The sequence below is a fragment of the Coregonus lavaretus genome (genome assembly GCF_964263955.1).
Source record: "Coregonus lavaretus genome assembly, contig: HAP1_SCAFFOLD_321, whole genome shotgun sequence".
In the NCBI taxonomy this organism is placed as follows: Eukaryota; Metazoa; Chordata; class Actinopteri; order Salmoniformes; family Salmonidae; genus Coregonus; species Coregonus lavaretus.
In genome coordinates this window covers 59,995-83,119 of record NW_028164856.1, presented here as the reverse complement: position 1 = coordinate 83,119, position 23,125 = coordinate 59,995, and the positions used below count along the sequence as shown (strand labels likewise).

The window sequence follows — 23,125 nt, the reverse complement described above, 5'->3', positions numbered from 1 at the left end:
GTTAATTATTGTGGATATTCTGGTTTAAGGAACAAGTCTGATTAGGCCAATGTAGGTTGTTGTAACACTTGTGTAACTCACGCAACCAATTATTCGGAGTATTTATTCCTGGCGTAAATAAGTGTTTATGACAAGGGATAATTAAATGTTATTGTGTGAAGATTAGCAGAAGTGATGTGGCCCACTGTCTACAGATAATTCTAATTCTAAGGACCCTTGATCTGTAAAATACAATACTGAGATCCTCCCTCTCCCCTCAGGTCTGGGTGAAATGGTGACAGAGGCAGACAGTTCACCAGGTCCGTTTCGTAACACCCAGATGTCCAAGGCGTCTCAGACACACAAGCTGAGGAAACTCCGAGCTCCGTCTAAGTGCAGGGAGTGTGACAGTCTGGTGATGTTCTCCGGAGCAGAATGTGAAGAGGTAGAAATAAACAGATACACGCTGTTGGGGATGGGGCTGTTGGGGATGGGGCTGTTGGGGATGGGGCTGCTGGGGATGGGGCTGTTGGGGATGCTGGGGATGGGGGCTGTTGGGGATGGAGCTGCTGGGGATGGGGCTGTTGGGGATGGGGCTGATGGGGATGGGGCTGATGGGGATGGGGCTGCTGGGGATGGGGCTGTTGGGGATGGGGCTGTTTGGGATGGAGCTGTTGGGGATGGAGCTGCTGGGGATGGGGCTGTTGGGGATGGGGCTGATGGGGATGGGGCTGCTGGGGATGGGGCTGCTGGGGATGGGGCTGTTGGGGATGGGGCTGTTGGGGATGGGGCTGCTGGGGATGGGGCTGCTGGGGATGGGGCTGCTGGGGATGGGGCTGCTGGGGATGGGGCTGCTGGGGATGGGGCTGCTGGGGATGGAGCTGCTGGGGCTGTTGGGGATGGGGCTGCTGGGGATGGGGCTGTTGGGGATGGGGCTGCTGGGGATGGGGCTGTTGGGGATGGGGCTGTTGGGGATGGGGCTGTTGGGGATGCTGGGGCTGCTGGGGCTGTTGGGGATGCTGGGGATGGGGGCTGTTGGGGATGGGGCTGTTGGGGATGGGGCTGTTGGGGATGGGGCTGTTGGGGATGGGGCTGATGGGGATGGGGCTGCTGGGGATGGGGCTGTTGGGGATGGGGCTGTTGGGGATGGGGCTGTTGGGGATGCTGGGGCTGCTGGGGCTGTTGGGGATGGGGCTGTTGGGGATGCTGGGGATGCTGGGGCTGCTGGGGCTGTTGGGGATGCTGGGGATAGGTCTGTGTGGGATGGGGCTGTTGGGGATGGGACTGCTGGGGATGGGGCTGCTGGTGGTGGGGCTGTTGGGGTTGCTGGGGATAGGTCTGTGTGGGATGGGGCTGTTGGGGATGGGGCTGCTGGTGATGGGGCTGCTTGGGGATGGAGCTGTATGGGGCTGCTGGGGGTGGGGCTGCTGGGGAGGGGGCTGCTGGGGGTGGGGGTGATGGGGCTGCTGGGGATGGGGCTGTTGGGGATGGGACTGCTGGGGATGGGGCTGCTGGGGGTGGGGATGATGGGGCTGCTGGGGATGGGGCTGTTGGGGTTGCTGGGGATAGGGCTGTTGGGGATGGGACTGCTGGGGATGGGGCTGCTGGTGATGGAGCTGTTGGGGATAGGGCTGCTGGGGATGGGGCTGCTGGGGATGGGGCTGCTGGTGGTGGGGATGATGGGGCTGCTGGGGATAGGGCTGCTGGTGGTGGGGCTGTTGGGGTTGCTGGGGATAGGGCTGTTGGGGATGGGACTGCTGGGGATGGGGCTGCTGGTGGTGGGGCTGTTGGGGTTGCTGGGGATAGGGCTGTTGGGGATGGGACTGCTGGGGATGGGGCTGCTGGTGATGGGGCTGCTTGGGGATGGAGCTGTTGGGGATGGGGCTGCTGGGAATGGGGCTGTTGGGGATGGAGCTGTTGGGGATGGGGCTGCTGGGGTTGGGGCTGCTGGGGATGGGGCTGCTGGTGATGGGGCTGCTGGGGTGGGGCTGTTGGGGGTGGGGCTGCTGGGGATGAAGCTGTTGGGGATGGGGCTGCTGGGGATGGAGCTGTTGGGGATGGGGCTGCTGGGGATGGAGCTGCTGGGGATGGAGCTGTTGGGGCTCAAAGTAGAAGATAAAACGAAGTAATCTATGCTCCAAAGTGTGATTTGTACCAGTCACCTTTCCCATGTCTCTCTCTGTGTCCTGTCTCAGTGCTCCCTGGCCTGCCATAAGAAGTGTCTGGAGACCCTGGCTATCCAGTGTGGTCATAAGAAGCTGCAGGGAAGACTACATCTGTTTGGGATAGACTTTTCCCAGGCAGCTAAGAACAGCCCAGACGGGATCCCCTTCATCATCAGGAAGTGTACCTCTGAGATCGAGAGCCGCGCCCTCAGCCTCAAGGTAAAACCAGGTTCTTAAAGAGACAAAGACTGCAATCTAACTTGATTTCTAAATGTGAGGCATAATAATGCATAATAATGTAGGAAAGTTATCTTAGCTAACTAATTAACCAGCGTTGTGCCACCGCTAAGGGCATCTACCTTCGTAATGGGCATGTGCAATAGCAGCGGTTCTTAATCCTGGTCCTGGGGATTGCCCTATTGCTACACAAACCGTTGACGATTTGAATCAGGTGTGTAGTGCTAAGGCAACAACTAAAATGTGAACCCCTTTACATCCCCAGGACCAGGATTAAGAACCACTATATTAGAGCAATAACTGAATCTGTATCTGTCCAGGGTATATGTCATGGTATCTGTCCAGGATATATGTTATGGTATATGTCATGGTATCTGTCCAGTGTATATGTCTTGGTATCTGTCCAGGGTATATGTCATGGTATCTGTCCAGGGTATATGTCATGGTATCTGTCCAGGGTATATGTCATGGCTGTGATGTTGGGGATCTGGTGTATTGTGTGTTCTTGTCCAGGGAATCTACCGTGTGAACGGGGCCAAGTCTCGTGTGGAGAAGCTGTGCCAGGCGTTTGAGAATGGCAAGGACCTGGTTGAGCTCTCTGACCTCTCACCCCACGACATCGGCAACGTGCTCAAACTCTACCTGAGACAGGTGGGAGAGTCTAATTAAAATGGTGATAAAGAGCATCCTAGTTTTACACCGCTAGATCATTCTTATGTAATAATGTACAACACATTTCACAAAGATATTGATTGATTACTTTGATTGATTTCTATCTTCTGTAGTTACCAGAGCCACTGATCCTGTACCGTTACTATAATGATTTCATCGGGCTGGCCAAGGAGAGCCAGGCGGTGATCATAGAGGAGAAGGCTGCAGCCAGGGCCCTTCAGACCCAGACCCAGAGCCAGGGGCAGCCAGGGGGAGAACAACCCCGATCAGGAGGCACTCAGCCTGGGGTAGAGGGAGAGCAGCCTCCCCTGAGAACCAGCCAGCCTGGAGGAGAGCTCCCCAACCAGCCCAGTATCAAACTCAACAGAGTCCTGTTTAAGATTAGAGACCTCTTACGACAGCTGCCTCCTGCACAGTACAGGGCCCTACGCTTCCTCACAGCACACCTACACAGGTAAGAGATGGGTATATATCATTTAAAATGGATTAAATTGAGATATTGTGTCACTGGCCTACACACAATCCCATAATGTCAAAGTGGAATTATGTTTTTAGAAATGTTTACAAATTAAATAAAAATGAAAAGCTGAAATGTTTTTTGTCAATAAGTAAATACATTCAGGAGTAAACATTTGCTTAACAAGTCACATAATAAGTTAGACTGTGAGCAATAATAGTGTTTTAACATCATTTTTGAATGACTACCTCATCTCTGTATGCCACACATACAATTATCTGAAAGGTCCCTCAGTCGAGCAGGGAATTTCAAACACAGATTCAACACAGGTGAGGAAGGAAACCGATTTCACCATGAGGCCAATTATGACTTTAAAACAGTTACAGAGTTGGCTATGATAGGAGAAAACTGAGGATGGATCAACAACATTGTAGTTACTCCACAGTACTAACCTAAATGACAGAGTGAAAAGAAGGAAGCCTGTACAGAATAAAAATATTCCAAAACATGCATCCTGTTTGCAATTAGGCACTAAAGTGAAATTGCAAAAAATGTGGCAAAGACATTAACTTCATGTCCTGAATACAAAGTGTTATGTTTTGGGGGTGAATCCAGCACAAGACATAACTGAGTACCACTCTTCCTATTTTCAAGCATGGTGGTGGCAGCATCATGTTATGGGTATGCTTATCATCATCAAGGACTAGGGGGAGTTTTTTTGGATAAAAATAAATGGAATAGAGCTAACCACAGGAATAATCCTAGAGGAAAACCTGTTTCAGTCTGCTTTCCAACAGGCACTGGGAGACAAATTAACCTTTCGGTAGGATAATAACCTAAAACACAAGGCCAAATATACACTGGAGTTGCTAACCAAGACAACGTTGAATGTTCCTGAGTGGCCTAGTTACAGTTTTTACGTAAATCGGCTTGAAAATCTATGGCAAGACTTGAAAATGGCTGTCAAGAAATGATCAACAACCAACTTGACAGAACTTGAAGAATTTTTGAAAGAATAATTTGCAAATATTGTACAATCCAGGTGTGGAAAGTTCTTAGAGACTTACCCAGAAAGACTCACAGCTGTAATCGCTGCCAAAGGTAATTCTAACATGTATTCCCTCATTACAATGCAAATCAATTTATAACATTTTTGACATGCGTTTTTCTGGATTTTTTTGTTGTTATTCTGTCTCTCACTGTTCAAATAAACCTACCATTAAAATTATAGACTGATCATGTCTTTGTCAGTGGGCAAACGTACAAAATCAGCAGGGGATCAAATACTTTTTTCCCTCAGAGGCCCATTATCAGCAACCATCAGTCCTGTGTTCCAATGGCACGTTGTGTTTGCTAATCCAAGTTTATCATTTTAAAAGGCTAATTGATCATTAGAAAACCCTTTTGCAATTATGTTAGCAAAGCTGAAAACTGTTGTGCTGATTAAAGAAGCAATAATTCTGGCCTTCTTGAGACTAGTTGAGTATCTGGAGCATCAGCAATTGTGGGTTCGATTACAGGCTCAAAATGGCCAGAAACAAATAACTTTCTTCTGAAACTCGTCAGTCTATTCCTGTTCAGAGAAATGAAGGCTATTCTATGCGAGAAATTGCCAAGAAACAAAATATCATTAAATAGTACCAGCAAAACACCAGTCTCAACGTCAACAGTGAAGAGGCGACTCCGGGATGCTGACCTTCTAGGCAGAGTTGCAAAGAAAAAGCCATATCTCAGACTGCCCATCTTTTATTGGCTAGTCTGAGATATGGCTTTTTCTTTGCAACTGCCTAGAAGGTCAGCATCCCGGAGTCGCCGCTTCACTGTTGACGTTGAGACTGGTGTTTTGCGGGTACTATTTAATGAAGCTGCCAGTTGAGGACCTGTGAGGCGTCTGTTTCTCAAACTAGACACTCTAATGTATTTGTCCTCTTGCTCAGTTGTGCACCGGGGCCTCCCACTCCTCTTTCTATTCTGGTTAGAGCCAGTTTGCGCTGTTCTGTGAAGGGAGTAGTACACAGCATTGTACGAGATCTTCAGTTTCTTGGCAATTTCTCGCATAGAATAGCCTTCATTTCTCAGAACAAGAATAGACTGACGAGTTTCAGAAGAGAGTTCTTTGTTTCTGGCCATTTTGAGCCTGTAATCAAACCCACAATTGCTGACGCTCCAGATAGAAGGCCAGTTGTATTGCTTCTTTAATCAGCACAACAGTTTTCAGTTGTGCTAACATAATTGCAAAAGGGCTTTCTAATGATCAATTAGCCTTTTAAAATGATAAACTTGGATTAGCAAACACAACGTGCCATTGGAACACAGGACTGATGGTTGCTGATAATGGGCCTCTGTGCGCCTATGTAGATATTCCATTAAAAATCAGCAGTTTCCAGCTACAATAGCCATTTACAACATTAACAATGTCTACACTGTATTTCTGATCAATTTGATGTTATTTTAATGGACAAAAAAATTGCTTTTCTTACAAAAACAAGGACATTTCTAAGTGACCCCAAACTTTTGAACGGTAGTGTATGTAAATGAGATATTTCTGTTTTTCATTTAAATAAATGTGAGGAATAAAATCTAAAAACACGTTTTTCATTATGGGGTATTGTGTGTAGATGGGTGAGAAAAAAGAATCCATTCAATCCATTTTTTATTCAGACTGTAACACGTGGAATAAATCAAGCAGTATCCCTTTCAGACGGCACTGTATGTAGTTAACACCAATCTCTCCCCCAGAGTGACAGAAATTATGAAATCGTAATATTATCTTTCATCTCTAAATATTATTAGAATTTTTTTTTTTCTTACTTAATGTGTTAATATTGTATTAATATGTACCTCTTCTCTCAGAGTGACAGAGAAGGCAGGGGAGAACAAGATGACAGCCAGTAACCTGGGCATTATCTTCGGCCCTACGCTGGTCAAACCACGACAGACTGATGCAGAGGTCTCCCTGTCCTCTCTGGTTGATTACCCTTACCAGGTGAGTTGCTGTAGACTAACCCTACCAGATTAGTTCCTGTAGACTAACCCTACCAGATTAGTTCCTGTAGACTAACCCTAACCCTACCAGGTGTGTACCTGTAGACGACCCCTAACCCTACCAGGTATGTACCTGTAGACTAATCCTAACCCTACCAGGTGTGTACCTGTAGACGACCCATAACCCTACCAGGTATGTACCTGTAGACTAATCCTAACCTTACCAGGTGTGTACCTGTAGACGACCCCTAACCCTACCAGGTATGTACCTGTAGACTAATCCTAACCCTACCAGGTGTGTACCTGTAGACAACCCCTAACCCTACCAGGTATGTACCTGTAGACGACCCCTAACCCTACCAGGTATGTACCAGTAGACTACCCTTAAACCTACTAGGTGTGTACAGTCGTGGTCAAACGTTTTGAGAATGACACAAATACTAATTTTCACAAAGTCTGCTGCCTCAGTTTTGATGATGGCAATTTGCATATACTCCAGAATGTCATGAAGAGCGATCAGATGATTTGCAATTAATTGCAAAGTCCCTCTTTGGCATGAAAATGAACTTAATCCCCAAAAAACATTTCCACTGCATTTCAGTCGTGCCACAAAAGGACCAGCTGCCATCATGTCAGTGATTCTCTCGTTAACACAGGTGAAAGTGTTGGTGAGGACAAGGCTGGAGATCACTCTGTCATGCTGATTGAGTTAGAATAACAGACTGGAAGCTTTAAAAGGAGGGTGGTGCTTGAAATCATTGTTCTTCCTCTGTTAACCATGGTTACCTGCAAGGAAACATGTGCCGTCATCATTGCTTTTCACAAAAAGGGCTTCACAGGGAAGGATATTGCTGCTAGTAAGATTGCACCTAAATCAACCATTTATCGGATCATCAAGAACTTCAAGGAGAGAGGTTCAATTGTTGTGAAGAAGGCGTCAGGGCGCCCAAGAAAGTCCAGCAAGCGCCAGGACCGTCTCCTAAAGTTGATTCAGCTGCGGGATCGGGGCACCACCAGTGCAGAGCTTGCTCAGGAATGGCAGCAGGCAGGTGTGAGGACTGGGGTAAAGTCATTTTCTCTGATGAATCTCCTTTCCGATTGTTTGGGGCATCCGGAAAACACCTTGTCTTCTCCAGACGCTACCATCAGTCCTGTGTCATGCCAACAGTAAAGCATCCTGAGACCATTCATGTGTGGGGTTGCTTCTCAGCCAAGGGAGTGGGCTCACTCACAGTTTTGCCTAAGAACACAGCCATGAATAAAGAATGGTACCAACACATCCTCCAGAGCAACTTCTCCCAACCATCCAAGAACAGTTTGGTGATGACCAATGCCTTTTCCAGCATGATGGAGCATCTTGCCATAAGGCAAAAGTGATAACTAAGTGGCTCGGGGAACAAAACTTTGGGTCCATGGCCAGGAAACTCCCCAGACCTTAATCCCATTAAGAACTTGTGGTCGATCCTCAAGAGGCGGGTGGACAAACAAAAACCCACAAACTCCAAGCATTGATTATGCAAGAATGGGCTGCCATCAGTCAGGATGTGGCCCAGAAGTTATTTGACAGCATGCCAGGGCGGATTGCAGAGGTCTTGAAAAAGAAGGGTCAACACTGAAAATATTGACTCTTTGCATAAACTTAATGTAATTGTCAATAAAAGCCTTTGACACTTATGGAATGCTTGTAATTATACTTCAGTATACCATAGTAACATCTGACAAAAATATCTCCTAACACTGAAGCAGCGAACTTTGTGAAGACTAATACTTGTGTCATTCTCAAAACTTTTGACCCCGACTGTACTGTGCATTTGGAAAGTATCCACTTCACTTTTTCCACATTTTGTTATGTTACAGCCTTATTCTAAAACGGATTAAATTGTTTTTTCCCCCTCATGAATCTACACACAATAGCCCATAATGACTAAGCCAAAACAGGTTTTACAATCTTGAGTCTTCTTGGGTATGACGCTACAAGCTTGGCACACCTGCATTTGGGGAGTTTCTCCCATTCTTCTCTGCAGATCCTCTCAAGCTCTGTCAGGTTAGATGGGGAGCATCACTGCACATCTATTTTCAGGTCTCTCCAGAGATGTTCAATCGGGTTAAATTCCGGGCTCTGGCTGGGCCACTCAAGGACATTCAGAGACTTGTCCCGAAGCCACACCTGTGTTGTCTTGGCTGTGTGCTTAGGGTAATTGTCCTGTTGGAAGGTGAACCTTCGCCCCAGTCTGAGGTCCTGAGCACTCTTGAGCAGGTTTTCATCAAGGATCTCTCTGTACTTTGCTCCATTCATCTTTCCCTCGATCCTGACTAGTCTCCCAGTCCCTGCTGCTGAAAATCATCCCCACATCATGATGCTGCCACCACCATGCTTCACCGTAGGGATGGTGCCAGGTTTCCTCCAGATCCAGGCTCTGTCGCAGCCAGCCGCGACCGGGAGACTCATGGGCGGCGCACAATTGGCCCAGCGTTGTCCAGGGTAGGGGAGGGAATGGCCGGCAGGGATGTAGCTCAGTTGATAGAGCATGGCGTTTGCAACGCCAGGGTTGTGGGTTCGATTCCCACGGGGGGCCAGTATAATTATATATATTTTTTTAATAATATGTATTCACTAACTGTAAGTCACTCTGGATAAGAGCGTCTGCTAAATGACTAAAATGTAAAATGTAAATGTAATGTGACGCTTTGCATTCAGGCCAAAGAGTTCAATCTTGGTTTCATCAGACCAGAGAATCTTGTTTCTCATGGTCTGAGAGTCCTTTAGGTGCCTTTTGGCAAACTCCAAGCGGGCTGTCATGTGCCTTTTACTGAGGAGTGGCTTCCGTCTGGCCACTCTACCATAAAGGCCTGATTGGTGGAGTGCTGCAGAGATGGTTGTCCTTCTGGAAGGTTCTCCCATCTCCACAGAGGAACTCTAGAGCTCTGTCAGAGTGACCATCGGGTTCTTGGTCACCTTCCTGACCAAGGCCCATCTCTCCCGATTGCTCAGTTTGGCCGGGCGGCAAGCTCTAGGAAGAGTCTTGGTGGTTCCAAACTTATTCCATTTAAGAATTATGGAGGCTACTGTGTTCTTGGGGACCTTCAATGCTGCAGAACATTTTTGGTACCCTTCCCCAGATCTGTTCCTCGACACAATCCTGTCTCGGAGCTCTATGGACAATTCCTTTGACCTCATGGCTTGGTTTTTGCTCTGACATGCACTGCCAACTGTGAGACCTTATATAGACAGGTGTGTGCCTTTCCAAATCATGTCCAATCAATTGAATTTACCACAGATGGACTCCAATCAAGTTGTAGAAACATCTCAAGGATGATCAATGGAAACAGGATGCACCTGAGCTCAATTTCGAGTCTCATAGCAAAGGGTCTGAATACTTTTTTATTTTTAATACGTTTGCAAACATTTCTAAAAATGGGGTATTGTGTGTAGATTGATGAGGAAAATGTTTTATTTAATCCATTTTAGAATAAGGCTGTAACGTAACAAAATGTGGAAAAAGTGAAGGGGTCTGAATACTTTCCTAATGCAGTGTATGTACCTGGAGACTAACCCTAACCCTACCAGGTATGTACAGTTGATGTCGGAAGTTTACATACCCTTATTTTGGAGTCATTAAAACTAGTTTTTCAACCACTCCACAAATTTCTTGTTAACAAACTATAGTTTTGGCAAGTCGGTTAGGACATCTACTATGTGCATGACACAAGTAATTCTTCCAACAATTGTTTACAGCCAGATTATTTCACTTATAATTCACTGTATCACAATTCCAGTGGGTCAGACGTTTACATACACTAAGTTGACTGTGCCTTTAAACAACTTGGAAAATTCCAGAAAATGATGTCATAATTTGAGTCAATGTCACACCCTGGCTCTGGGACTCTATATGTTGAGCCAGGGTGTGTTCATTCTATGTGTTCATTTTCTATGTTGGGTATTCTAAGTTGTTCTATGTCTATGTTGGCCAGAGTGGCTCCCAATCAGAGGCAACGAGTGTCAGCTGTTGTGGGTTGTCTCTGATTGGGAGCCATATTTAAACTGTATGTTTTCCCTTGGGTGTTGTGGGTTTTTGTTCCGTGTCGGTATTGTTAACCGTGGACTTCACGAGTCGTGTTTTGTTTGATACTTTAATTAAATAAAGTCATGTTTGTTTCACACGCTGCGCCTTGGTCTACTCACTACTACGACGATCGTGACAGAAAAACCCACCATACAACGACCAAGCAGCGTGTCCAGGAACACACGCAGGAGGTGACGCTGGTGGATGTCCTCCTCGGTTGGGGGCAGATTACCGAGGAGGAGGCCGTCCGGTACCGGAGGGCTATGAAGGGGGAGACCCAGGCAGGAGAGGAGCAGCGGCGTCAGCAGTGCCATCGTCGGAAGGACGAGAGGCACCCCCAAGAATTTTTTAGGGGGGGGCACACGGCATGGGCGACTGGGCAGCAGGAGGCTGCCACAGGGCGAAATGGGAGACGAGGAGAGAAGGCCACCGGGTTACGGGAGCCATTGGCGAGAGGAGGGAAGGAAGTTGTAGAGGCACGGCGAGAGGTACTGAGGTGTATTGCCAGTCCGGTCCGGCCCGTTCCTGATCCCCGTTTAAGGCCAGTGGTGTGTGTTCCCAGTACGGTCCGGCCTGTTCCTGCTCCACGCACCAAGCCTACGGTGTGCGTCGCCAGCCCAGTCCGGCCTGTCCCTGCTCCACGCACCAAGCCTACGGTGTGCGTCGCCAGCCCTGTCCGGCCTGTCCCTGCTCCACGCACCAAGACTACGGTGTGCGTCGACAGCCCAGCCCGGCCTGTTCCTGCTCCACGCACCAAGCCTACGGTGTGCGTCGCCAGCCCTGCCCGGCCTGTCCCTGCTCCACGCACCAAGCCTACGGTGTGCGTCGACAGCCCGGCCCGGCCTGTCCCTGCTCCACGCACCAAACCTACGGTGTGCGTCGCCAGCCCTGCCCGGCCTGTTCCTGCTCCACGCACCAAGCCTACTGTGTGCGTCGACAGCCCAGCCCGGCCTGTTCCTGCTCCACGCACCAAGCCTACGGTGTGCGTCGCCAGCCCTGTCCGGCCTGTCCCTGCTCCACGCACCAAGCCTACGGTGTGCGTCGCCAGCCCTGCCCGGCCTGTTCCTGCTCCACGCACCAAGCCTACGGTGTGCGTCGCCAGCCCTGCCCGGCCTGTCCCTGCTCCACGCACCAAGCCTACGGTGTGCGTCGACAGCCCGGCCTGTCCCTGCTCCACGCACCAAACCTACGGTGTGCGTCGCCAGCCCAGCCCGGCCTGTTCCTGCTCCACGCACCAAGCCTACGGTGTGCGTCGCCAGCCCTGCCCGGCCTGTCCCTGCTCCACGCACCAAGCCTGCGGTGTGCGTCGCCAGCCCTGTCCGGCCTGTCCCTGCTCCACGCACCAAGTCTACGGTGCGCGTCGCCAGCCCGGTCCGGCCTGTTCCTGCCACTCGCACCAAGTCTACGGTGCGCGTCGCCAGCCCGGCCCGGCCCGTTCCTGCCACTCGCACCAAGCCAGGGGTGCGAGTCGTCAGTCCGGCACAACCCGTGCCTAAGTCATCGGTGCCAATTCAGGTACCGCTCTACTGCTCCACTAAGGAGCTGAAGTCTACCGCTCCTGCTACGTCCAGTCCAGCTCCAGCCAGCGGGGCCAGACCGGACCAGGGGCGCTATGGGGGGTTTGTTGGAGGGTGGTGGGCAAGCCCGGAGCCGGAGCCGCCGCCGAGGAGGTATGCCCGCCCAGCCCTCCCCTGTTTTGCGTTAGTTGAGGCGCGGTCGCAGTCCGCGCCTTTAGGGGGGGGGTACTGTCACACCCTGGCTCTGGGACTCTATATGTTGAGCCAGGGTGTGTTCATTCTATGTGTTCATTTTCTATGTTGGGTATTCTAAGTTGTTCTATGTCTATGTTGGCCAGAGTGGCTCCCAATCAGAGGCAACGAGTGTCAGCTGTTGTGGTTTGTCTCTGATTGGGAGCCATATTTAAACTGTATGTTTTCCCTTGGGTGTTGTGGGTTTTTGTTCCGTGTCGGTATTGTTAACCGTGGACTTCACGAGTCGTGTTTTGTTTGATACTTTAATTAAATAAAGTCATGTTTGTTTCACACGCTGCGCCTTGGTCTACTCACTACTACGACGCTCGTGACAGTCAATTGGAGGTGTACCTGTGGATGTATTTCAAGGACTACCTTCAAACTCAGTGCCTCTTTGCTTGACATCATGGGAAAATCAAAAGAAATCAGCCAAGACCTCAGAAAAACAATTGTAGACCTCCACAAGTCTGGTTCATCCTTGGGAGCAACTTCCAAATGCCTGAAGGTACCACGTTCATCTGTACAAACAATAGTACGCAAGTATAAACATCATGGGACCACGCAGCCGTCATACCGCTCAGGAAGGAGACGCGTTCTGTCTCCTAGAGATTAACGTACTTTGGTGCGAAAAGTGCAAATCAATCCCAGAACAACAGCAAAGGACCTTGTGAAGATGCTGGAGGAAACAGGTACAAAAGTATCTATATCCACAGTAAAACGAGTCCTATATCGACATAACCTGAAAGGCCACTCAGCAAGGAAGAGGCCAAGGAAGATAGTACTTTTTGGAGAAATCTCCTCTGGTCTGATGAAACAAAAATAGAACTGTTTGGCCATAATGACCATCTTTATGTTTGGAGGAGAAAGGGGGTAGCTTGCAAGCCGAAGAACACCATCCCATCCGTGAAGCACGGGGGTGGCAGCATCATGCTGTGGTGGTGCTTTGCTGCAGGAGGGACTGGTACACTTCACAAAATAGATGGCATTACATTTACATTTACATTTTTAGTCATTTAGCAGACGCTCTTATCCAGAGCGACTTTACATCATGAGGAAGGAAAATGATGTGGATATATTGAAGCAACATCTCAAGACATCAGTCAGGAAGTTAAAGCTTTGTCGCAAATGGGTCTTCCAAATGGACAATGACCCCAAGTATACTTTCAAAGTTGTGGCAAAATGGCTTAAGGACAACAAAGTCAAGGTTTTGGAGTGGCCATCACAAAGCCCTAATCTCAATCCTATAGAAAATGTGTGGGCAGAACTGAAAAAGCGTGTGCGAGCAAGGAGGCCTGCAAACCTGACTCAGTTACACCAGCTCTGTCAGGAGGAATGGGCCAAAATTCACCCAACTTATTGTGGGAAGCTTGTGGAAGGCTACCCATAACGTTTGACCCAAGTTAAACAATTGAAAGGCAATGCTACCAAATACTAATTGAGTGTATGTCATCTTCTGACCCACTGGGAATGTGATGAAAGAAATAAAAGCTGAAATAAATCATTCTCTCTACTATTATTCTGACATTTCACATTCTTAAAATAAAGTGTTGATCCTAACTGACCTAAGACAGGGAATTTTTACAAGGATTATATGTCAGGAATTGTGAAAAACTGAGTTTTTAAATGTATTTGTTTAAGGTGTATTTAAACTTCCGACTTCATCTGTACCTGGAGACTACCCCTAACCCTGACAGATACAGTGAGGGAAAAAAGTATTTGATTCCCTGCTGATTTTGTACGTTTGCCCACTGACAAAGACATGATCAGTCTATAATTTTGATGGTAGGTTTATTTGAACAGTGAGAGACAGAATAACAACAAAAAAATCCAGAAAAACGCATGTCAAAAATGTTATAAATTGATTTGCATTGTAGTGAGTGAAATAAGTATTTGACCCCTCTGCAAAACATGACTTAGTACTTGGTGGCAAAACCCTTGTTGGCAATCACAGAGGTCAGACGTTTCTTGTAGTTGGCCACCAGGTTTGCACACATCTCAGGAGGGATTTTGTCCCACTCCTCTTTGCAGATCTTCTCCAAGTCATTAAGGTTTCGAGCCTGACGTTTGGCAACTCAAACCTTCAGCTCCCTCCACAGATTTTCTATGGGATTAAGGTCTGGAGACTGGCTAGGCCACTCCAGGACCTTAATGTGCTTCTTCTTGAGCCACTCCTTTGTTGCCTTGGCCGTGTGTTTTGGGTCATTGTCATGCTGGAATACCATCAACGACCCATTTTCAATGCCCTGGCTGAGGGAAGGAGGTTCTCACCCAAGATTTGACGGTACACGGCGCCGTCCATCGTCCCTTTGATGCGGTGAAGTTGTCCTGTCCCCTTAGCAGAAAAACACCCCCAAAGCATAATGTTTCCACCTCCATGTTTGATGGTGGGGATGGTGTTCTTTGGGTCATAGGCAGCATTCCTCCTCCTCCAAACATGGCGAGTTGAGTTGATGCCAAAGAGCTCGATTTTGGTCGATTTTGGTCTCATCTGACCACAACACTTTCACCCAGTTCTCCTCTGAATCATTCAGATGTTCATTGGCAAACTTCAGACGGGCCTGTATATGTGCTTTCTTGAGCAGGGGGATCTTGCGGGCGCTGCAGAATTTCAGTCCTTCACGGCGTAGTGTGTTACCAATTGTTTTCTTGGTGACTATGGTCCCAGCTGCCTTGAGATCACTGACAAGATCCTCCCGTGTAGTTCTGGGCTGATTCCTCACCGTTCTCATGATCATTGCAACTCCACGAGGTGAGATCTTGCATGGAACCCCAAGCCGAGGGAGATTGACAGTTCTTTTGTGTTTCTTCCATTTGCGAATAATCGCACCAACTGTTGTCACCTTCTCACCAAGCTGCTTGGCGATGGTCTTGTAGCCCATTCCAGCCTTGTGTAGGTCTACAATCTTGTCCCTGACATCCTTGGAGAGCTCTTTGGTCTTGGCCATGGTGGAGAGTTTGGAATCTGATTGATTGATTGCTTCTGTGGACAGGTGTCTTTTGTACAGGTAACAAACTGAGATTAGGAGCACTCCCTTTAAGAGTGTGCTCCTAATCTCAGCTCGTTACCTGTATAAAAGACTCCTGGGACCCAGAAATCTTTCTGATTGAGAGTTGTTCAAATACTTATTTCCCTCATTACAATGCAAATCAATTTATAACATTTTTGACATGCGTTTTTCTGGAATTTTTTTTGTTATTCTGTCTCTCACTGTTCAAATAAACCTACCATTAAAATTATAGACTGATCATTTCTTTGTCAGTGGGCAAACGTACAAAATCAGCAGGGGATCAAATACTTATTTCCCTCACTGTATGTACCTGGAAACTAACCCTAACCCCACCAGGTATGTACCTGGAGACTAATCCTAACCCTGCCAGGTATGTACCTGGAGACCTAACCTAACCTAACCCTAACCAATCAATAATGCAAGATTCTTCTTGTAATGAAAACCATTATATAAATTAAATATATTATTATCATAACAGTGTTGCCTGTGACTTTACAAATCAAAATGATCAACTTAGTTTTTGCCCCTTTATTCACCTGTCACTTTCCTCCTCCCCTCCCAGGCACTGATGGTGGAGTTGCTGGTACGTCACTTCCAGATGATCTTTGACGTGGCCAGCCCCTCCTCCTCACCTACCACCACCTCCACGGCGGGCCATACATCCCCCCGACTCACCCCTCAGGAGGAGCAGAGACTCAGCCGCCACTCCACCTCCCTGCTTGACATCAAGGAGGTGAGGAGGTCCAAGTGTCTTTGAATGGTTCAATCATTTCTGTGAAAGTCAGAGCCACTGCAGAGGCGAGGAGATGAACTAGAGTCTGAGGAGCTTGACCCACCTTGATAAGAATCAATTGACTGTTGTGGTTCTTCATCATTCCTAACCATTTTGTTTGTTTCCAAGCAGAGCGCCAAAGTCTACAAGAGGCACTTGTCCTCTAATATCCTGGATGAGGTGAGAGGGGTGACGACAGGAAGGACAGGACCGGACAGGACAGGACCAGACAGGACAGGACCAGACAGGACAGGACCGGACAGGACAGGACCAGACAGGAGAGAGTTAACAGCCCTGGAGAGACTCAGTGGTGTCGGCTCTGCTGCTGCTGGCGCTCCCAAGGTTTGTTTCTGAGTGAGAGAGTCAGTCAGTTAGTTATGAGATGTATTTGACAGGGACAGTGCAGATTAATCAACGTTGCAGCTTCAACATCATTGTGTCTGAGTTTTAGGCGTCAGCATCGACAGCTGATTCCTGTCTGTTTTGTCCCATTGGTCCAGAGGTCTACACTTGTGTTTGGACGTCCCAGCATCAACCTCTCCTCCTCTACCTCCTCCTTCTCCTCTATGGCCCCTCGGGTCCAACAGCGCTCTAGAATGGTGTCCCGACCAATCAGCATGCCCTTGGAGCGCCTGCCCCTCCCCAACCCCTCCCAGGTCAACACCCATCAATAGTTTTTTAGGACAATATACTGGAATTGTCTTGTGATTTGTTTTTAATGTTGTGTAGTATTGCTTTTTTTTTACAATGGCTGTAAGTGTGATAAACCTACAGTATTTCCCTTCATGGGGATTAATAAAGTACAATCTCATCTCTCAGGTCGTTGAGAGGAACAGTCAGAACACCAACGACGCCGCCATGTTAGATCCCACTGCTGACACCATCATGGAGTTAGCCGAGCCGGAGAAGGAGAAGCCTCGGATTGGTGGGGGGTCAAGGGTCAGTACCTATTATATCACACCCTTCATCGACCCCCAGGCCATGCAGCATAGGACCTGGGACAGGAAGTACAAACACTATGACGTCACGCCACGCACCGCCATGATCGTGGCTAATTTACCGCCGGCCGGTACGGGCCCCGGAACACAGCCAACAGGGAAGCAGCCGACGATACCGACACAATCGTCCGTATCTGGGCCGACCAGCTCTGCTCTCCCATCCAGTAGTAGTGTCAGCACCATATTCCCCAACAGCCCTTCCACAGTGTCGAAGGCTGGCCAGACGTCCAGAGGAGACAGAGCGGAGACTAAGGGTAGGTCTAACTCTGCTGCTGGAGATTGTGGGGAGACTAGAACCTCTACCAACTCCCCCATAACGTTCAGACAACCACGGACTCTGCAGCCTCCACCCGGAACCTTCTACAAGCCTCCTGGTTCTTCAGGCACGAGAGGGTGGCCATCATCAAGTACCTCTGGGACTGCTAGCCCAACCAATATGTCCCCAACTTCTCCTACTGTTAAAAGCTCCTCCCCAACTTCTCCTACTGTTAAAAGCTCCTCCCCAACCTCTCCTACTGTTAAAACCTCCTCCCCAACTTCCACTACTGTTAACAGCTCCTCCCCAACTTCCAGTACTGTTAACAGCTCCTCCCCAACTTCCACTACTGTTAACAGCTCCTCCCCAACTTCCACTACTGTTAACAGCTCCTCCCCAACTTCCACTACTGTTAAAAGCTCCTCCCCAACTTCCACTACTGTTAACAGCTCCTCCCCAACGTCCACTACTGTTAAAAGCTCCTCCCCAACTTCCACTACTGTTAACAGCTCCTCCCCAACTTCCACTACTGTTAACAGCTCCTCCCCAACGTCCACTACTGTTAAAACCTCCTCCCCGACTTCCACTACTGTTAAAAGCTCCTCCCCGACTTCCACTACTGTTAAAACCTCCTCCCCGACTTCCACTACTGTTAACAGCTCCTCCCCAACTTCCACTACTGTTAAAACCTCCTCCCCGACTTCCACTACTGTTAACAGCTCCTCCCCAATGTCCACTACTGTTAAAACCTCCTCCCCGACTTCCACTACTGTTAAAAGCTCCTCCCCGACTTCCACTACTGTTAAAAGCTCCTCCCCAACTTCCACTACTGTTAACAGCTCCTCCCCAACTTCCACTACTGTTAACAGCTCCTCCCCAACTTCCACTACTGTTAAAAGCTCCTCCCCAACTTCCACTACTGTTAACAGCTCCTCCCCAACTTCCACTACTGTTAAAAGCTCCTCCCCGACTTCCACTACTGTTAAAAGCTCCTCCCCAACTTCCACTACTGTTAAAAGCTCCTCCCCGACTTCCACTACTGTTAACAGCTCCTCCCCAACTTCCAATACTGTTAACAGCTCCTCCCCAACTTCCACTACTGTTAAAAGCTCCTCCCCAACTTCCACTACTGTTAAAAGCTCCTCCCCGACTTCCACTACTGTTAACAGCTCCTCCCCAACTTCCACTACTGTTAAAAGCTCCTCCCCAACTTCCACTACTGTTAACAGCTCCTCCCCAACTTCCACTACTGTTAAAAGCTCCTCCCCGACTTCCACTACTGTTAAAAGCTCCTCCCCAACTTCCACTACTGTTAAAAGCTCCTCCCCGACTTCCACTACTGTTAACAGCTCCTCCCCAACTTCCAATACTGTTAACAGCTCCTCCCCAACTTCCACTACTGTTAAAAGCTCCTCCCCAACTTCCACTACTGTTAAAAGCTCCTCCCCGACTTCCACTACTGTTAACAGCTCCTCCCCAACTTCCAATACTGTTAACAGCTCCTCCCCAATGTCCACTACTGTTAAAAGCTCCTCCCCAACTTCCAATACTGTTAACAGCTCCTCCCCGACTTCCAATACTGTTAACAGCTCCTCCCCAACTTCCACTACTGTTAACAGCTCCTCCCCAACTTCCACTACTGTTAACAGCTCCTCCCCGACTTCCACTACTGTTAAAAGCTCCTCCCCAACTTCCACTACTGTTAAAAGCTCCTCCCCAACTTCCACTACTGTGACTGCTCCTCTCCTCCTCTCTTCCTTCCATTCCTCCACCATTACCTTCTCCTCTTCCCCTATGGTTACCACCGCCATTACCTTCTCCTCTTCCCCCATGGTTATCACCGCCATTACCTTCTCCTCTTCCCCCATGGTTACCACCGCCATTACCTTCTCCTCTTCCCCCATGGTTACCACCGCCACCCCTCAGACCTCAAACCTCCCCATACACTCTCCACAGGACTCAGTGGACGGCTCTGTTAGTGTTGACCCAGTGGACGGCTCTGTTAGTGTTGACCCAGTGGACGGCTCTGTTAGTGTTGACCCAGTGGACGGCTCTGTTAGTGTTGACCCTGAGGTTGCGACCTCCGCTGACCTTTCCCCACCAGCAGCCCAGAGGACCTCAGCCCCACTGAGGCCAAAACGCTGCACCAAAGACTGAGAACCTGGCCCGGACCCAACGCTCTCCTGCAGGAGTTAGAACCTGGCCCGGACCCAGCGCTCTCCTGCAGGAGTTAGAACCTGGCCCGGACCCAGCGCTCTCCTGCAGGAGTTAGAACCTGGCCCGGACCCAGCGCTCTCCTGCAGGAGTTAGAACCTGGCCCGGACCCAGCGCTCTCCTGCAGGAGTTAGAACCTGGCCCGGACCCAGCGCTCTCCTGCAGGAGTTAGAACCTGGCCCGGACCCAGCGCTCTCCTGCAGGAGTTAGAACCTGGCCCGGACCCAGCGCTCTCCTGCAGGAGTTAGAACCTGGCCCGGACCCAGCGCTCTCCTGCAGGAGTTAGAACCTGGCCCGGACCCAGCGCTCTCCTGCAGGAGTTAGAACCTGGCCCGGACCCAGCGCTCTCCTGCAGGAGTTAGAACCTGGCCCGGACCCAGCGCTCTCCTGCAGGAGTTAGAACCTGGCCCGGACCCAGCGCTCTCCTGCAGGAGTTAGAACCTGGCCCGGACCCAGCGCTCTCCTGCAGGAGTTAGAACCTGGCCCGGACCCAGCGCTCTCCTGCAGGAGTTAGAACCTGGCCCGGACCCAGCGCTCTCCTGCAGGAGTTAGAACCTGGCCCGGACCCAGCAGTAACTCCTGCAGGAGTTAGAACCTGGCCCGGACCCAGCGCTCTCCTGCAGGAGTTAGAACCTGGCCCGGACCCAGCGCTCTCCTGCAGGAGTTAGAACCTGGCCCGGACCCAGCGCTCTCCTGCAGGAGTTAGAACTCAGAGAGGCCCACTTTGTCTAAACCGTAAAGGTCGACTCAGCGGTGTGATGTCATCACACACATCTGGGGACACTTCCCACTTACAGAAAACAACAACGGCCACAACAACATTGGCCAAGACTGCCATGACAATGGTCACATTCCTGCCCCGACGACGTTGCAGACGCCCCCGCCTGATCTCACAACGCCTGAATAGGCATTTAACTATCAGCTAACCACATCATATGATGTAGCCGTCTGATGCCCCGACTGAACAGTCCCATGACGTGGCAACACAACCATTGGTTGATGCAAAGTAATGCCTGCGCGTCTATTTCCTCCCTTTGCAAGGCTCTAGGGAGCATGGGTGCATATTGGGAAAACCCAACAGGGGCAGTCTTCAATTACTGTTGATGTCTGTAAGCAGGAAGTCTCCCCACTGTGGATGATGTCATATTGCTGACTCTACCTTTGACAGCCCAGAACCTTTTTATATATATATGTGTGTGTGTGTCTGTAAATCATTTCTACAGTGTGTATCTCTGTGCCAGATTATATATTGGGGAAAAAGTACTATTATTTTGACTTCAGAGAAGGAGTGTGAAAGGGAGACCGTGAAATTGTTACCTACATGTGTTTAATATATTCTGATGAAGTCAGAACAGACAGAAGCCTTAGCAGAGGCTGGTCCATCCTAATCAAATATACTTCTCAAAGCGCTATACAGAATCCCACTATCTGCAATTCATTGAATTCTGTGTAAATAGTGTGTGATGTCCTGGTCAACGCTGCTTTTGTTACACGTTTGTTTTAGTTACAAATAGATTCTACCTGCCATTACTGCCATCTCATCAATAGATTCTACCTGCCATTACTGCCATCTCATCAATAGATTCTACCTGCCATTACTGCCATCTCATCAATAGATTCTACCTGCCATTACTGCCATCTCATCAATAGATTCTACCTGCCATTACTGCCATCTCATCAATAGATTCTACCTGCCATTACTGCCATCTCATCAATAGATTCTACCTGCCATTACTGCCATCTCATCAATAGATTCTACCTGCCATTACTGCCATCTCATCAATAGATTCTACCTGCCATTACTGCCATCTCATCAATAGATTCTACCTGCCATTACTGCCATCTCATCAATAGATTCTACCTGCCATTACTGCCATCTCATCAATAGATTGTACCTGCCATTACTGCCATCTCATCAATAGATTCTACCTGCCATTACTGCCATCTCATCAATAGATTCTACCTGCCATTACTGCCATCTCATCAATAGATTCTACCTGCCATTACTGCCATCTCATCAATAGATTCTACCTGCCATTACTGCCATCTCATCAATAGATTCTACCTGCCATTACTGCCATCTCATCAATAGATTCTACCTGCCATTACTGCCATCTCATCAATAGATTCTACCTGCCATTACTGCCATCTCATCAATAGATTCTACCTGCCATTACTGCCATCTCATCAATAGATTCTACCTGCCATTACTGCCATCTCATCAATAGATTCTACCTGCCATTACTGCTATCTCATCAATAGATTCTCCCTGCCATTACTGCCATCTCATCAATAGATTCTACCTGCCATTACTGCCATCTCATCAATAGATTCTACCTGCCATTACTGCCATCTCATCAATAGATTCTACCTGCCATTACTGCTATCTCATCAATAGATTCTACCTGCCATTACTGCCATCTCATCAATAGATTCTACCTGCCATTACTGCTATCTCATCAATAGATTCTACCTGCCATTACTGCCATCTCATCAATAGATTCTACCTGCCATTACTGCCATCTCATCAATAGATTCTACCTGCCATTACTGCCATCTCATCAATAGATTCTACCTGCCATTACTGCCATCTCATCAATAGATTCTACCTGCCATTACTGCCATCTCATCAATAGATTCTACCTGCCATTACTGCTATCTCATCAATAGATTCTACCTGCCATTACTGCCATCTCATCAATAGATTCTACCTGCCATCTCATCACAAACTGTATACATTCTTGGAATTTTGTGGAGTTCCAAAATGGAACTGGAACTTAAATGAAGTTACTTTTCTCAACAAAATCATATTATCAGTTACATTTACATTTTTACATTTTAGTCATTTAGCAGACGCTCTTATCCAGAGCGACTTACAGTTAGTGATTACATTTCTTTTTTGTGTCGAACCCACAACCCTGGCGTTGCAAACGCCATGCTCTATCAACTGAGCTACATCCCTGCCGGCCATTCCCTCCCCTACCCTGGACGACGCTGGGCCAATTGTGCGCCGCCCATGAGTCTCCCGGTCGCGGCCGGCTGCGACAGAGCCTGAGCCAGTTCAGAGCCAGTTCTTGTTGTCATGTTAGAGAGAAACAATGAATTTGTTCTGTTGGGAATTAAATAACATTGTATTTTTTTTACTTGTACGATTAATTATACAGTGCATGAAATGTTCTAATCTGTTCCTGTTCTGGATGTAATGTGATTTGATTCTATCCACATGTTGGACTTTCAGGCAATTCAGGTTCAATATTTTTACATGTTTTTCAAATGCTTAACATTTTATTGCATTGTATTACATTCCACAGTGAATGGATGGAAGCATTGTTTAAGTATTTTTTTTTTTTACCCATAATCCTGTTCAGATTAGCGTCTGATACTTCATGTCACTTATTTGTACGTACCTGTTTACGTTTTATATACGTTACATTGAAACTGCACGTTTTGTTGCAGCGAATTATTTTTCAACTTCTTGTGACTATACAAAAATACTTGCAAAAACGTCTTGCATCAATTTAAAAGTATAGTTCAAACTTTACTTGAGTGTTTACATTTATTTTGTTA

At 48.2% G+C, this 23,125-nt stretch overlaps 1 protein-coding gene across 1 annotated transcript in view; it reads left to right on the top strand.

Moving 5' to 3' along the window:
* The window catches only part of LOC311115054 (rho GTPase-activating protein 29-like), a gene marked incomplete at both ends in the record, with an annotated part of 69,916 nt that extends 50,415 nt beyond the window's left edge, over positions 1 to 19,501 (top strand). Inside the window, 10 exons of the mRNA XM_084190267.1 lie at positions 261 to 424; positions 2,175 to 2,363; positions 2,895 to 3,032; positions 3,167 to 3,507; positions 6,364 to 6,496; positions 15,881 to 16,051; positions 16,223 to 16,432; positions 16,591 to 16,746; positions 16,910 to 17,895; positions 18,994 to 19,501. Of these exons, the coding sequence (XP_084046393.1) occupies positions 261 to 424; positions 2,175 to 2,363; positions 2,895 to 3,032; positions 3,167 to 3,507; positions 6,364 to 6,496; positions 15,881 to 16,051; positions 16,223 to 16,432; positions 16,591 to 16,746; positions 16,910 to 17,895; positions 18,994 to 19,501 (2,996 nt within the window). The remainder of the gene's footprint in view (positions 1 to 260; positions 425 to 2,174; positions 2,364 to 2,894; positions 3,033 to 3,166; positions 3,508 to 6,363; positions 6,497 to 15,880; positions 16,052 to 16,222; positions 16,433 to 16,590; positions 16,747 to 16,909; positions 17,896 to 18,993) is intronic.
* Positions 19,502 to 23,125: the final 3,624 nt, after the last annotated feature.